Source organism: Sapajus apella, unplaced genomic scaffold (genome assembly GCF_009761245.1).
Source record: "Sapajus apella isolate SASKATOON/1434 unplaced genomic scaffold, GSC_monkey_1.0 scaffold59, whole genome shotgun sequence".
Taxonomy (NCBI): domain Eukaryota; kingdom Metazoa; phylum Chordata; class Mammalia; order Primates; family Cebidae; genus Sapajus; species Sapajus apella.
This window is the reverse complement of record NW_022436999.1, coordinates 3857535-3874906: the sequence shown is the minus strand read 5'-3', so window position 1 is coordinate 3874906 and position 17372 is coordinate 3857535. Positions and strand designations below refer to the sequence as shown.

General features: G+C 39.4%; 1 protein-coding gene across 3 annotated transcripts in view; it reads left to right on the top strand.

The window, feature by feature from the left end:
* Window positions 1-17372, top strand: part of EXD2 (exonuclease 3'-5' domain containing 2) — a 42633-nt gene that overhangs the window by 18590 nt on the left and 6671 nt on the right. For all 3 annotated transcript variants that reach the window (XM_032245810.1, XM_032245812.1, XM_032245811.1), the window contains 3 exons: window positions 10570-10826; window positions 12264-12390; window positions 16431-16762. In XM_032245810.1, coding sequence (XP_032101701.1) covers window positions 10570-10826; window positions 12264-12390; window positions 16431-16762 — 716 coding nt within the window. The remainder of the gene's footprint in view (window positions 1-10569; window positions 10827-12263; window positions 12391-16430; window positions 16763-17372) is intronic.

The window sequence follows — 17372 nt, the reverse complement described above, 5'->3', positions numbered from 1 at the left end:
CCTATATAACTGTAATTATATATTCTTTGATCAACGTTTTCTCATCCTCCCCTCCTCCCAACCATCCTAGCCTATGGTAACCACTATTCTACTCTCTTATTTCTATGAGATGAACTCTTTTATTTTTTATTTTTATTTTGTAGAGACATGCTCTCTCTCTGTCACCCAGGCTAGAATGCAGTGGCATGATCACAACTCAATACAGCCTTGAGGTCCTAGGCTCAATCAATCCTCCTATCTTACCCTCCCAAACAACTAGGACTATAGGCACACACTACCACATCTGCCTAACTTTTAATTTTTTTTTTAGAGATGAGGTCTCACTATGATTCTTAGGCTGGTCTCAAATTCCTGGAATCAAGCTATCCTTCCACCTCAGCCTCCTCAGTAGCTGGGATTACAGGAGGGAGCTACCATGCCCACCAAGATTAACTTTTTTAGATTCCACATGTGAGTGAGCTCATGCAGTATTTATCTTTCTGTGCCTGGCTTGTTTCACTTAACATAATGTCTTCCAGGTTTATCCATGTGGTTGCAAATAACAAGATTTTATTATTTTTATGGACAAATAGTATTCCATTTTAGAAAGATATATATATATATATATTCACTAGAGATACATATATATATATATCTTTCATAATAGCGTATGTGACATTTATCCATTCGTCTGTGATGAACACTTAGGTTGATTCTATATCTTGGCTATTGTGAATGGTGCTGCTGTAAACATGGGCGTGCAGATGCAGATATCTCTTTGAAATACTAATTTTATTTCGGTTGGGTGTATACCCAGTAGTGGAATTGCTAGACCACAATGTTGAGTTTTTGAATCTAAGTATTTATTTAGACCTTTAGTTTCTCTTAATAATGTATTTATAGTTTTCTGTGATTTTTAAATTTAAGCATAAATGGGGATTTTAAACATTTTTTCTGTTTCTTTCTGGTACATAAAAATGCAATTGAGTTCTATATAATTCTCTTGTATTGAGGAACCTTCCTAAACTCACTTATTCTAATTACTTGTAGATTCTTTTGGATTTCTATATGGACTATTATCTTTGAAAATGACAATTTTATTTCTTTCTTGTCTTTTATGTTGTTTCTGTCTTTTCTTCCTGTGGTCTACCTGGCTAGGATCACAATACAATGTTCAGTAGATGTGGTGATAGTGGGCATCTTGACTGATACCCTATTTCAAAATGACAGCTTTCAACATCTCATATCTCCAGTAGGCTTGTAGATCCCTTTATCAGATTAATGTGTTCATTTCTATTCTTGGTTTACTAAGAGTTTTTTTTTTTTTTAAATCGCGAATGGTTGTTGAATGTAATCAAATGTTTTCTGCATTTCTTGAGATAATTATGTGTATTTTCTCCTTTATTTTGTTATTGTATTGAAATACATTGATTTTTGAATTCCTGGGATAAATCCAACTTGCCCATGATGTCTTATTCTTTTTATAGATTGCTAAGTTCATTTTGCTAATATATTTTAGAGGATTTAAAACAAATTCTGTTTATGAGTCATATTGGTCTATCTTTCTTAAAATGGCCTTGTCAGGCAATTTATTTATTTATTTATTTATTTATTTTGGAAACAAAGTCTCGCTCTGTCACCCAAGCTGGAGTGCAGTGGCACAATCTTGGCTCACTGCAACCTCTGCCTCCCAAGTTCAAGAGATTCTCCTGCCTCAGCCTCCCGAGTAGCTAGGATGACAGGTGTGCACTACCACACCCAGCTAATTTTTGTGTTTTTAGTAGAGACAGGGTTTCACCATGTTGTCCAGGCTGATCTTGAACTCTTGACCTCAGGTGATCCACCTGCTTCGGCTTCCCAAAGTGCTAGGATTACAGGTGTGAGCCACTACACCCAACATTTTTTTTTTAAGGAGACAGAATTGTCTTTTCACCCAGGCTGGAGTGCAGTGGCTCAGTCATAGCTCACTGTAGCCTAAATTCCTGGGCTCAAGCAGTCCTTCCACCTCAGCCTCCCAAGTAGCTGGGACTACAGGTGCACACCACCACACCTGGATAATTTTGAAAATTTTTTTTTTGGGAGATGGGGGTCTCACTGTGTTGCCCAGGCTGGTCTCAAACTCCTGAGTTCGAATCCTGCCTCCAAAGTACTGGGATTACAGGTGTAAGCCACTGTGCTTGGATATTGTCAGGCTTTGATTTAAAAAAGTCATGCTAGCTTCATACAACAAGTTTAAGATGTTTCCTACTTTTATGTTCTCTGGAAGAGTTTGTATAAGATTGTCATTGTTTTCTCCTTAAATGTTTAGTTAGAATCTACTGGTGAAGCCATCTGGAGTTTTCTTTTAAGGGAAGTTTTTGAATTATGGATATAATTTTTTGAATTGTTATGGAGCTATTTGTGTATTCTATTTCTTAATATCTCAGTTTTGTAAATTATATATTTCATCTATCATCTAAATATGTTGTCTTTCAAAATTTTTAATTGTTGACATAAGCCAGGCATAGTGGCTCGTGCCTGTAATCCCAGCACTATGGGAGGCTGGGGTGGGAGGATCACTTCATGCTAGGAGTTTGAGACCAGCCTGAGCAATACAATGAGAATCCGTCTCTACAAAAAATTTTAAAAATTAGCCTGGTGGCGTGAGTCTGGAATCCCAGATACTCATGAGGCTAAGGTGGTAGGATGGCTTGGGCCCAGGAGTTCAAGGCTGCAGTGAGCTATGATGATGCTACTGCACTACAGCCTGGACAACAGAATGAGACCCTGTCTCCCTCTCCAAAAAAAAGATTATTGGCATATACTTGTTTATGATATCCTCTGACAATTTTTTTCCTGTTTGGTAGATAACTAGGAAATGTCTCTTTTTTTCATTCCTTACTTTGCTTACTTGTGCTACTCTCTTTTTTCCTGATAATTCCTCCCGTGGGTTTATCAATTTTATTAGTCTTTTCAAATAACCAACTTTTGGCTTTGTTGATATTCTTTATATATGTGTTCTATTTCATTGATTTCTGCTCTTATTTCTATTATTTCCCTGTTTACTTGGGTATAATTTCTTATTCTTCATTATTCTTCAACCAACTTTAATCTGACATCTTTTTATGTAACAACACTGAAACTGATCATGTTGATGGCTTTCTTGTTTTCCAGTCCAGTGGACACTTATTTGGACTCATTATTCTAGCTCTCAAAAGCATCACATTCACATTCTTCTATCTCCTATCTTATTATCCTTTCTACTTTTTCCTTTCCTGATTCCTGTTTTACCTGATATCTAAATATTGAAATGGCTCAGGCTTGGTCTCTTCTGTATCCACCCCAGATATTGCAAACTCAGATGCCTATAAGAGCCAAACAGGTGATATAAATGAATGATATAGAGTGATTGTTTGCATTTTCTAATACATAGGAATGTTCTTAAATTCATAAGGAAATATATCCCCTCTCATTTTTTCTTTAAACATAATGCTTCTAGGGTCTATCTTTCATTTTTGTAGTTTTATTAGCAATATGGATCCTGAGAAATATTTCTTTGTATTAGAAAAATAGTGATATACAAATATGATGGTAGGTGGAAGATAACAGTTGGCTTCAGTTGAAAAGACATTATGGTGAATTAGAGAATTCATGCCTCATATAAATGAGAAAGCTGCCATATAGTTCAAGCCAACTGTTACTGGATTGTCCAGTTCTTTAAAAAGAAACTTGGAGTATGGATTTTTAAAAAATGTGAACTCTACTAATTTAAAAATGTGAACTCTACTAATTTAAAAATTCTGGCATAAGTCTTTAAATGCATGGAGACCAAAAATAATATTATAATAAAATCATGTCTGTGAGTCAGCAGATGGATCCGTGGGCCGCTAATTTATGTCTTCTAATTTACATTCTTTTCCTGTATTCTCATCTAATTGTATGACTTTAAATACCATTGATATAGTGATTGCTCTCAAAGTCAGAATGCCAGCCTCTCATATCCACCTGCCTACTTGACATCTCTCCTTGAATGTCTAATAGTCATCTCAAACTTAACATGTTTCTAACAGAACTCATTCTTGATTTTTGTTCCCAAACTTGTTATCTCTAGTCTTCCCCACCTTTAAGATTAAAATCAGTGAGACATTCTTCTCCCTAAGAGCTGTCCAACCGGATGGTGATATGATTGAAAGTCAGAAATAAACAGGCAGTTATAACATGTTATATTTCTTTAATGGCAAAATATATGCAAATTCAAATAAGTGGTTATACAAAGCAGGAAATAACACAGCATGCTATCACAAAGAGGTGTAGGTTTCTTTGAGTTACCCATAGTGATATGTAACTGTGGATAAATCACCTGTACAAAATGAATATTCTGCCATGTTTTAGAAGCTATTATTGCCCTTCTCCTGAGGCAGGTGGAGACATTAAATACCTTTTTGGTCCCCTGATTCCTGCCTGGTCCTTTCTGGAGACTCTGGCTACATATTTCCTTGCATAACAGGTACAAATAATTGGTGCAATAAAGGTTGAGCTAGGGATGTTTTCAACACCATCATCCTATAGATCCCATGTATTAGTCCATTTTTTCCCTGCTATTAAAAAAACCCTGAGACTGGGTAATTTATAAAGAAAAGAGGTTTAATTGGCTTGTGGTTCTACAGGCTGTACAGGAAGCATAGCAGCATCTGCTGCTGGTGAGGCCCCTGGGAGCTTTTACTCATGGTGGAAGGCACAGTGGGAGCAGGCATCTTATATGGCAGGAGCAGGATCAAGAAGAAGGGGAGGTGCCACACCCTTTTTTTTATTTTTTATTTTTATTTTTGGTACAGGGTCTCTGTCACACAGGTTGGAGTGCAGTGGTGTGATCTTGGCTCACTGCAGTCTCCACTTCCCAAGTTCAAGTGATCCTCCTACTGCGACATCTGGAGTAGCTGGGACTACAGGCGCACACCACCATACCTGTCTAATTTTTGCTTTATTTATTTATTTGTTTGAGATGGAGTTTCGCTCTTGTTGCCCAGGGTGGAGGGCAGTGGTGTGATCTTGGCTCACTGCAACCTCTGCCTCCCCAGTTCAAGCGATTCTCCTACCTCAGCCTCCCAAGTAGCTGGGACTACATGCATGCACCACCATGCCTGGCTAATTTTGTAATTTTTTTTAGTAGAGACGGGGGTTTCACCATGTTGGTCAGGCTGGTCTCAAACTCCTGACCTCAAGTGATCCACCTGCCTTGGCCTCCCAAAGTGTTGGGATTACAATAGGCGTTAGCCACTGCACCCAGCCTTTCTTTTTTTTTTTTTTTTTGTAAAGATGGGGTTTCCCCACATTGCCCAGGCTGGTATCAAACTCCTAGACTGAAGTGATTCACCCACCTTGGCCTCCCAAAGTGCTGTGATTACAGGCGTGAACCACCATACACCTTTAAACAACCATATCTCGTGAGAACTCACACAGTATACAGTACCAAGGGGGAAGGGTACTAAAGCATTTATAAGAACTCTGCCCTCATGATCCAGTCATCTCCCACCAGGCCCTACCTCCAACATTGGGAATTGGAATTCAACATGAGATTTCGGTGGAGACACAGATCTGAACTATATTACACCTCTACTGCCTTCTTAGTCCAAGCCTCAGGAATCTCTCGTCTGGACTATTGCAAATCTTCTTCTGACTAGCCTCCCTGCTTTGATTCTTGCACACGTGTAATCCTTTCTCCATACAGTAACCAAAATATTTTTTTAAATGCAAATCATATTTTGTCAGTCCTCTGCCTAAAACCCTTCCATTGCTTAGAATGAAACGCAGATGTCTCAATTACCTACATGTTCTTAAGGACTTACTTGCTGTAGCTTCTTTCAGCATCTCTGATTTTGTCTCCTCCTACTCTCTTCCCATCCTACTCTTATCAGTGTCTAGCCACATTGGGCCATAATTCTGTTGCTTGAACAGGGTAAACTCATTCCTATCTCAAAACCGGTCTAAGTTTAACTGGTACATAAACTCCATGGACTAGGGGTGTTGATTAGTTAACCTGTTGCAGCCCAAAAGATAGCCCCATGTCATTCTTTACTCTCTGCTGCTTTCGTAAGGTTATTTAAAGAATCACAGGCCATTCCAGAAACTAGTTTTTAAGAATACTGTTTTGTTGTTGTTGTTGTCTTTAAGAATACTGAAGCCAAAATGGATTATCCCGGCTCCTAGGAGGACCTCTAACCCAACATTCTCTAAATGAATCACTGAAACAGCAAAGAGTGTTAGAAATTTTGTCTGTAATGATTGTTGGTATTCAGTTAAACTTTGTACTTTTGTGTATATATGATAATATAACACATTAATACAGTATATGTGTGTAATTTATAAATATATACAGTATATGTGTCAAACATTTTTCGATATGTTGACTAATTTTAAAAACCCTAGATTAAATAATGCTAAAAAGACCACTGGATTAAACAATGCTAATGAAATTAAAGCATGTCACTTTTTAATAATGTTGATAGGACAGGGTTTTCCTGTTTTCCATGAGTAGTGATGTCAAAGCAAAAACAACATTAAAAAGCAAAAGGGGAAATATGAGAAATAAAGACTAGGTATCTTATTCTTTAAGCCAAATTGACTCTCCTGGAAACATTATTCTTCCAAGTATCTATTCAATGTAAGTTATGTACCTAGTGGAATCATAAACATTTGGATTCCTAGCTGAGAAAACTTTGATTATAGTATATTGGATCTTAACCACAATCCAGAAACATTAAAGACAACTCAGTTTACCTATCTGTCTATTTATTTAATATATTTTATCTTTGTCTTTTCTTTTTACTCACCAGCATATTAACAAGGAAATTAACGTATGGTAGACAATGGGAACTGACTGTAAAGAGGTACAAATATCCAACCTTAGGAATCTGTAGTGAGTTTTATGTCCAATTAGCAGTACTACCTATTAGAAGTAGAGATTTATAACTTTTTCTTGGAGAAAGTTGATATTATAGAGGGAAGGAAGTACTCATTAATTTTTTAAAAGGTAATTTGGTCACATCAAGATGAATGATTAGAGAACAGGAACCCCAGTAGTCAAGTTTTTTATAGGTCTTTTTAACCTTGGCTGAGCTCCAAGAAATAGACGACGAGTTCAAACTGGCATGCTTTCATTTATGGATATGGAAATAGCCCTCATTGGTAAACCAGTGCCTAAGAAGGAAGCCTAAAATTTTTGTGAATTAGATCATGGTTTTACTCAGCATTAGAGAAGAAGCTGAGGGCTAGAGGGCCGGGCATGGTGGCTCACACCTGTAATCCCAGCACTTGGGAGGCTGAGGTGGGCAGATCACTTGAGGTCAGGAGTTTGACCAGCCTGGCCAACATGGTGAAACCCTTTCTCTACTAAAAATACAAAAATTAGCTGGGTTTGCTGGCAGGCACCTATAATCCCAGCTACTTGGGAGGCTGAGGCAAGAGAATCACTTGAACCCTGGAGGCAGAGGTTGCAGTGAGCCGAGATTGCACTACTATACTCTAGCCTGGGCAACAGAGCAAGACTCGGAAAAAAAGTTGAGGGCCAGAGCCCTCCCCATTTTTTTTTTAACAGCAGTTCTTTTTTTGATCTTGACTATTTCCTCTGTGTGATTTTGGTCACTTTAACTATGCAATGTCCCTCCTCTGATTACTTGTGACACTTTGCTTGAAACATTCGTTTGGCATTTACCATGTCATTTTCTTTGTGTGTGTGAGCTTGTGTATATGTATATCCATCTTACTCCTCCTGTAAGATGATAAATTCCTTAAATCAGCATGCTGTCTTCCATTACTTTATATGCAACTGTGGCACTGCAGGCCTAGCAGGCAGGTAGTACAGTAGGGAGAGGACCTAGAGCAGAGTTTCTCAGCTTCCTTGCTATTGACTTTTTGGGCAGATGATTCTTTGTTTTAAGGGGCTATTTTGTACCTCGTAGGATGTTTAGCAGCCTTCTGGCTTCTACTTACTAGATGCCTGTGTTTCCTCCCCACTTGTTCTGACAACCAAAAATTTCCCTAGATGTTGCCAAATGTCTCTTGGGGTGCAAAATTATCCTCAGTTGAGACTGGGAAATTTAGGTGATAGTCCTAGCTTTGCCATGATCTCACCATATTTGGTCAAACTGATTCACCTATATTCCTCTCCTAACAAGTGAGAAGCACTAGAATTTATTGGGTTTTGTGGATAGCTTTAGGGAAACTTTAATCCCTTGAAAATGTATGTGAGTTTTCTGTGTACATTTTTCTAGGAATAACATTCTTAGCTTTCAACATTTTCTCAAGCTTATCTATGACTCTAAAAAGATTAAACCTCAGCCAGGCTCAGTGGTTCACGCCTGTAATCCCAGCACCTTGGAAAGCCAAGGCAGGAGGATCGCTTGAGGTTGGGAGTTCAAGAGCAGCCTAGGCAACATGGTGAAACCTCATCTCTACAAAAAATACAAAAATTAGCTGGGTGTGGCTGCCTGTGCCTGTAATCCCAGCTACTCGGGAGGCTGAGGCAGAGGAATCACTTGAACGAAGGAGATGGAGGTTGCAGTGAGCCAAGATCATGCCACTGCACTCCAGCCTGGGCAACAGACCCAGACTCCATCTTAAAAAAATAAAGAAAAAAGATTAAACCTCAATCACTTATTACATAAAGTTTTGTATCTTTTACGATTTAAAGCCCTGAACTTAGGATCAGTATACATTTTTTTTTTTCTGTGAACATGTGACTATAAATGCTGAGAAAGCACTTTGTGCTACCAGGATTTGTTATATTATCAGGTACCACTTATTTACACTACCGTATCTCCTACCCCTTTTTTAAAAATTGGATCTTGAGTTAGTGATGATAAAGTAAATGACTAGAGTTACCTGCATGTACATTAGGGAGACTGGATAATGAAAAGAGGATGTTTATCATTTTGCACTCTACAGCCTTTTTTTTTTTGAGACAGGGTTTCACTTCTGTTGCCCAGGCTGGAGTGTAGTGGTGCGATCTCGGCTCACTACAACCTCCGCCTCCGGGCTTCAAGCGATTCTCCTGCCTCAGCCACCCAAGTAGCTGGGATTACAGGCATGTGCCAGCACCCCCAGCAACTGTTTGTATTTTTAGTAGAAATGGGGTTTCGCCATGTTGGCCAAGCGGATCTCAAACTCCTGACCTCAAGTGATCCACCCACCTCGGCTTCCCAAAGTCCTCGGATTACAGATGTGAACCACTGTGACCCGGCCTCCTTAGCCTTTTAAAATCGGCATGTTCTTTTGCTGTGCAGAAGCTCTGGAGTTTAATTAGATCCCATTTGCAAAAGAAATCATCATTAGAGTGAACCAGCAACCAACAGAATGGGAAAATTTTTTTGCAGTCTACCCATCTGACAAAGGGCTAATACCCAGAATCTACAAAGAACTAAAACAGATTTACAAGAAAAAAAACAAACAAACCCATCCAAAAGTGGGAGAAGGATATGAACAGACACTTTTCAAAAGAAGACATATATGAGGCTAACAAACATATGAAAAAATGGTCATCATCACTGGTCATTAGAGAAATGCAAATCAAAACCACATTGAGATACCATCTCACTCCAGTTAGAATGGTGATCATTAAAAAATCTGGAGACAGCAGATGCTGGAGAGGATGTGGAGAAATAGGAACACTTTTACACTGTTGGTGGAATGTAAATTAGTTCAACCATTGTGGAAGACAATGTGGAGATTCCTCAAGGACCTAGAAATAGAAATTCCATTTGACCAGCAATCCCATTACTGGGTATACATCCAAAGGATTATAAATCATTCTATTATAAAGACACATGCAAACGTATATTCATTGTGGCACTGTTCACAATAGCAAAGACCTGGAACCAACCCAAATGCCCATCAATGATACACTGGACAGGGAAAATGTGGCACATATATACCATGGAATGCCATGCAGCCATAAAAAACTATGAGTTTGTGTCCTTTGTGGGGACATGGATGGACCTAGAAACCATCATTCTCAGCAAACTGACACAAGAATAGAAAATCAAACACCGCATGTTCTCACCCATAGGCGGGTGTTGAACAATGAGAACACATGGACACAGGGAGGGGAGCATCACACACTCAGGTCTGTTGAGGGGGACAGGGGAGAGACAGCGGGGGTTAGGGAGTTGGGGAGGGATAACATGGGGAGAAATGCGAGATATAGGTGACGGGGATGGAGGCAGGAAACCACATTGCCGTGCAAGAATCCTGCATGTTCTTCACATGTACCCCAGAACCGAAAGTGCAATAAAAAAAAAAAAAATATATATATATATATATATAAAATCGGCATGTTCCGTATGACTGCCACTGTATGCCCCAGAGCTTCCCTGTGTCGGCTGGTCACTGATTATGGCTTTTGGGGTTCTCAGTAACCTTTGTTTAGGCTGCTGCTTCACAAAGTCCATTGCATTTGTTACTGTAGGCTTATCTGTAAATGTAAACCAAAACCTGGTCAGATGCTCCCTTTGGGGAGTTAAGGATATGCCTCTTAGACTTTTTTTGTCACAGTTATATGTTGTGCTCGCTGCTGTGCTAAGGTGTGAACCACAACCCTGTCTTCTTCTGTTGCAGGTAAATTTGGAAGGCAAAGCCAGCCCTCTGTCACTTCTACAAATGGCTTCCCCAAGTGGCCTGTGTGTCTTGATTCGCTTGCCCAAGCTAATCTGTGGAGGAAAAACGCTACCAAGAACGTTACTGAATATTTTGGCAGATGGCACCGTTTTGAAGGTTGGAGTGGGATGCTCAGAAGATGCCAGCAAGCTTCTGCAGGATTATGGCCTCGTTGTTAGGGGGTGCCTGGACCTCCGATACCTTGCCATGTGGCAGAGGTGTGGTTTGTATGAATGCTGGGATTCCTGTAGCTGCGGGACAAATATTTTAGCAAGATTTATAGATGCCTGGGAATCAATAGTGAAACGTGTGAAATTGTATTGGAGCCTAGAGACTTCTGAGATGCATATTGAATTTGTGAAGAGACATTCCAACTTCTGTGAAACTTTAGTTAACTAGAATTGGTCTTTTTAGATGAAACACTAATGAGGGATCTCCGTAAACTACAGGCTAAAAGCTGGTGGTCCCACTGGCTAAATTATGACTGCAAAGGTTTTTTGTTTTTCTTTTTTCCTGAAAGATATTATAGGAAATTTTTACTTAAGAAGATTAAATGTAAAAATCTGTATTTCTGGCTTCTCTTGAAAAATTAGGTGATCTGAGTACACTGAGTCTCTATAGTTCTAGATGGCAGCATTTGGCTGGGTAGCATTTGTGCCCTTTAGATGAACATACTCTGTTCAGTTTGCCAGAGTCCTTTTCACTACCATTGTAACCCTGGCTCCTCCTGATAAGCCTCTGAGTTTGTATACCTTGCTTTAGGACAAAAATGATGGTAGACCAGTCCTTATCTGGGAGTAAGAGAGATTTCCTTTTCCTTTAGAATTTTATTCCTGTGGAAATTTGATTTCAGCTTGGCTTTTAGGGGCGGGGCCTCATAATTACCTCCTCATGTTTATGTACAGATCCTCGCTTAAAACAACATGGACTGAAACAGCCTCTTACCTTGCCTGAAGTGACAGTCACTAAAAGGTTGGAGATTTGGTAAACTAAGAGAAGTCCAGATTAAAATCTTTGTTTATCACAGTTCCCCGCTCCCCACCCCGCCACCCCCGACCTGTATCCTGAATATCACAGTTTTTTAGTATAAAATGAAATTTTATTTTAGTTTGTTAGTTTGGCTTATATAAAGCTCTTATAAGTGAAGTATAATTTTTAAAGTAATACATTAAGATATTGCTATAAAAATTAAAACTGTGAAAGTCTACAGAGTATAACAGTAGAAGCCTCCCTTCATCAGCTTCCTTTGGCACCAGCTCCCCAGAGGTACCGCTGTCACTGTGTGCTGTTAGAGGCAGTGTGGATAGAGGCTAAAAGTTGTCCTGGGAGCAGGCTGCATGGGTAGGAGTCCCAGCGAGTGCTGCCACTTTCCAACTGTATGACTTTTGGCACAAAACTAAGCCTCTCTGTTCCCCAGTTTCCTCATCCATAGAGATTATAATGTGGCCACCTCATAGGGTTGGTGTGAGTATTAAATGAATTAAACTATAAATAGTCTTTCACAAATAGATAACAGATTGTCATTTTCTTTGATGTCTAGTGAGAATTAGTATCTGTTATCTGTTTATTGGCTATTTATATGCCTTTTTAAAATTTTCTTGTTCATGTCCTTTGCCCGTTTTTGATGCATGGTTTTATTTATTTCTTCATTTTAGAAACAATTTACTCAGTAATGGGCTTAGCCTGAAATCCCTCGCTGAGACTGTTTTGAACTTTCCCCTTGACAAGTCCCTTCTACTTCGTTGCAGCAACTGGGATGCTGAGACTCTTACAGAGGATCAGGTACTTCATATCAGGGTAGATGAAGAATGGAAAGTTATTGCTTCAGAAGTATAACTTTTTAAAATTCAAATTCTCAAATATAATATAAGTATTGGATGGAGATGCCTTAAAATAGATTCATCATGCGGTGATAGTCCAGCTAACTGGTCTACAGTAATCACTTAAATAAAAGTTAAGAGTCCTATTGTTGTTTTATTTTTGAGATGGAGTCTCACTCTGTTGCCCAGGCTGGAGTGCAGTGGTATGATTTTGGCTCACTGCAACCTCTGCCTCCCGGGTTCAAGCAATTCTCCTGCCTCAGCTTCCTGAGTAACTGAGATTACAGATATGTGCCACCACATCCGGCTAATATTTTTTTGTATTTTTAGTAGAGACGGGGTTTTACCATGTTGGTCAGGCTGGTCTCGAACTCCTGACCTCAAATCATCCTCCCACCTCAGCCTCCAGGTGTGAGCCACCAAGCCCAGTCAAGAGTCCTGATTTTTTTGGGCATTTCCTATGTTGGGCATTTCGGAAAAAGGAATTTTTTTTATGAATACAAATGCATAATTTTAAAAAATCATAATGTTATAAATGAGTAGGAGTTATAACTTATTTTAAGAAGCAGTAAGTAGTTCCCTGCATTATCTTTCCCCATTCCTAATCCTTCTTCTTCTTCTCAGAAGCAACCACTTTCATTTCTTTCTGGTAATTACCATTATACTTCTAAATTACATGCATGCATTATTCTTTCTTATTTATATATATTGTCTTTTGACATTGTACTATGGAATATATGGTTTAGTGCTCTTGCAGCTCCCCTGCCTTCAGACAAATACTTCTTTTCCCAATCCTCCCAATTTAGGTAAATCATTATTTTTATCAGGTTAATATCTAGTATTTATATTATTTATAGCCGAGTCACATGGTAAACTGCAGTTACTTTTGTTTCCCAGGATCAATAATTAGCATTTTGTTTAAATAGTGTTCTCTGTACCTGTTGTTTCCACCTGAGACTCCTTACCTGGGGTGAGGAAATGAGGATCTCCTCTGGGTGGGTTCAGACTCACGTCAGGTCACTTACTTGGTTCATTTTCCCTTGGAGCCTTCCCTCCTATGGCCCTCTATCATCTGGCTCCTCCCAGGACAGACTGCACTCTAGGCCTGCTGCCCAATTCTCATCCTAGAATTTGCATTTATCATCAGCCTGGGAATTCCCTTGACCTCTCTCTTCCATAGTAGATCTCTGTTTTTAAAATTCCTTGTCTTTTTCCTTTCTTGTCTTGGCAGAGTACATTCATAACAGCTTCTTGAGAAAGGGAGCATGAGAAGTAAAAAAAAAAAGTCAGTAACTGTGTCTTTTCTCTCAGATGAGTTAGTTTCTCAGGAGATGAATTGTCTAGTCTTCTATTCAAGAAGTATAAGCCCCACTGCCTATATTCCAGTTTCTGAGTGGGGGAAAGGTGCTGGTGGTCTTAACATTCAGTGTGTAGTCTCTCCCTTAATCCCCCTTTCTTCAGGTGACATTTTGTCCCTCCCTTCAGTTGTGCCTGGTATTACCAGGTCCAGATCCGCTGTGGTTTAACCGTTATATGATTTAAACTTGTACTGCCTTTTGGTCTAGGGAAGGGATAGTTGTCTGGCCCTGTGCTCTAAAGGAGGAGATCAGGGTGTAAGTGTTCTCTATGGAGATTTCACCTTATCCTTCTGTTTTCACTCTTGCTTTCACAGATACCTGGTGCCTCCATTCCTCATGCTTTCCTGGTCTCTGTGGCTCAAACCCATTTGAACTTTGGCTTTTTGCCATACCACTTCCATAGGCCTAGTTTCAGCCTTGTTTGCCGAGTCAGTTACCACATGTTCATCCTTGAGAAATGTTAACTGGCTTCCAAAGCAGCTAGACCATTTTGTATGCCCACCAGCAGTGTATGAGGGTGCCGATGTTCTGCATCCTTGCTGACATTTGTTATTGTCAGTCTTTTTTATTAGAGCCATCCTAGTAGGTATGAAGTGGTATTTCATGGTGGTTTTGATTTTTACATTTCCCTTGTGACTAATGATGCTGGGCATCTGTTCATGTGCCTGTTGGCCATTTGTATATCTTCCGTGGAGAAATATCTATTCATATCCTTTGCCCATGTTTTAATTGAGTCATTTGTTATTTTATTTTTGAGTTTTAGGAATTCTTTGTGTATTTTAGATCCTTTTCAGATACATGATCTATAAAGTATTTTCTCCCATTCTGTGGGTCGTCTCTTCACTTTCTTGATGGGGTTGTTTGAAGCACAATAGGTTTTAATTTTGATGAGCTCCAGTTATCAGTTTCTTTTTTAAAATTTCTTCTTTTAATTGCTTATGTTTTTGGTGTCATATTCAAGAAATCCTTGCCTCACCCAAGGTTGTGATGATTGAATCCTGTTTTCTTCTAAAAGTCATATAGTTTTAGCTGTTGCATTTAAGTCTGTAATCCATTTTAAATTGGTTTTTGTGTGTCATGTGAGGTAGGAGTCCACATTCACTCTTTTGCATGTTGACCTCTAGCCCTAGTACCATTTGTTTCTTTATCATTAGAAAACAATGTGTTAAAGAGTACTCTGAAGTCTTCGCATACAAGGACACATTCTTCTTTGGGAAACAGTCTGCTAATAGATATGTAGATTGTTGGATCTAGGTGGAAAATTTTATCAAAACTTGTTTTATTCTAAAAGTATAAATGATCCTTACAAATAGAATTATTCACTGCCTTGGTTATTAAAGGTAAACTAATAGAATTTTTTAAGAGTCCTTACGCTTTTTGTTGGGGAAAGCTATTAATTTTAGTTTTTTTATGTGAGAGGGAGTCTCACTCTGTCGCCCAGGCTGCAGTGCAGGGGCGTGATCTCGGCTCACTGCAAACTTTGCCTCACAGGTTTAAGTAATTCTCCTGCCTTAGCCTCCTGAATAGATGGGATTACAGGTGTGCACCGCCATGCCCAGCTAATTTTTCATATTTTTAGTGGAGACGGGGTTTCGCCATGTTGGCCATGCTGGTTTCGAACTCCTGGCCTCAATTATCCACCCGCCTCAGCCTCCCAAAGTGCTGGGATCACAGGTGGGAGCACCATGCCTGGCCTAATTTTAGTTTTGACAACAGTACTTTTCTTTTATTTTTTTTTTTGAGATGGAGTCTTGGTCTGTCTCTTAGGCTGGAGTACAGTGGCACAGTCTCAGCTCACTGCAACCTTTGCCACCTTTATTCAAGTGATCCTCCTACCTCAGCCTTCTGAGTAACTGGGTTTACAGGTGTGCACCACCATACCCAGCTAATTTTTGTATTTTTCGTAGAGGCAGGGTTTCACCATGTTGGCCAGGCTGGTCTTGAACTCCTGATATCAGGTGATCCACTCGTCTCAGCCTCCCAAAGTGCTGGGATTACAGGGGTGAGCCACTGCACCTGGCCCACAGTACTTTTCTTTATGACCAGCTTGCCTATCACTGGTTGCTTAGGAGGATGACTTACCACTATAAAATAAATAAATTCTAGGAATGAGCCCCGTGACTTTGACTTGAGGCCCATGTTTGAAACTTATTTGTTTTCTTTGTTTTCAATAGACATGGCAGGTCATTTCTGATTGACACTCATACAAACCTCCTAATGAATCATGGTTTCAACTATCCCAGAGGATGACTGCCTCCAAAGTGAATTTCATGTACTAATTGTCAGGCCTTTGTTAACTACCCTAACCCCAAACTTGACAGAAATCTGTCCAGCAATTTGGTAGCAGATAGAAACTTCACTAATTTATATACTTGAGAATTTTCTAGCATTTAGAGTAAGTCATTATTTTAGCTATTTGAGTTAAAAACATAGGGAACATGAGATTTAATCATACTATTCAATTGACTTTTGTATAGTTTGAAAATTTTTATAATAAAAAGTATTAAGGAAGTATATGGTATCTAGGTTGTCATACGTTTTGAATTAAGATCCTAAGAGTTATCTATTTTTTTGTGGTTGACTTTAAAGTTGCTCTCTCTGGTTTGCCTTCTGGATTCCACTGATCTTTGACTTTTCTCTTCAGGTAATTTATGCTGCCAGGGATGCCCAGATTTCAGTGGCTCTCTTTCTTCATCTTCTTGGATACCCTTTCTCTAGGAATTCACCTGGAGAAAAAAACGATGACCACAGTGGCTGGAGAAAAGTCTTGGAAAAATGCCAGGGTGTGGTAGACATCCCATTTCGAAGTAAAGGAATGAGCAGATTGGGAGAAGAGGTTAACGGGGAAGCAACAGAATCTCAGCAGAAGCCAAGAAATAAGAAGTCTAAGATGGATGGGATGGTGCCAGGCAACCACCAAGGGAGAGACCCCAGAAAACATAAAAGAAAGCCCCTGGGGGTGGGCTATTCTGCCAGGTAACCAAGTCACTCCTTGTCTAGTAAAGAGTCAGTGGCCCAGCCTTAGCAAAGGGTGTGATGCTTCCCTTGGGTCTGGGGAGAAGGCTTGTAGTTGGGGAGCAGCAGCTCTCCAGGGGTTAATCTTGCTTTTTCTTTCCATCAGAGACATTTGGACTCTCCTTTGCTTTTTTTGTGTATTTCTCTCCCTTTCCCCTATTTTACTTTTTTATCTTTTGACAGTTGGAGTGAAAATGAGGAAAGCTTAGCTTAGTTCTATCATTGACTCTGATGTGACCTTAGGCCTTAACTTCTCCAACTGTAAATGAGGGTATAATTATCATTCCTTCCTCGTCTCAGGATAGCTGTGAAAATAAATAACACGTAGTGCCTCATACTTTTCAGGAGAAATGCGTCATCTGATTTCTTGTTCATATGTTATTTGATTATTTAGAGTGACATCCAGCTCCAAGAAAATGTTATTCTCTAGCCAACGAAAAATTTCCTGTATACCTTAATTCCTCTATTGTAGGAAGACGACTAAGTACTTTGGAGCAGAAATTTGGTCCCTGTAGCAAAGTGCCTTTAGGAATTAATTGGATGATTAAATTGAAGGAAGTGTTACTGCATG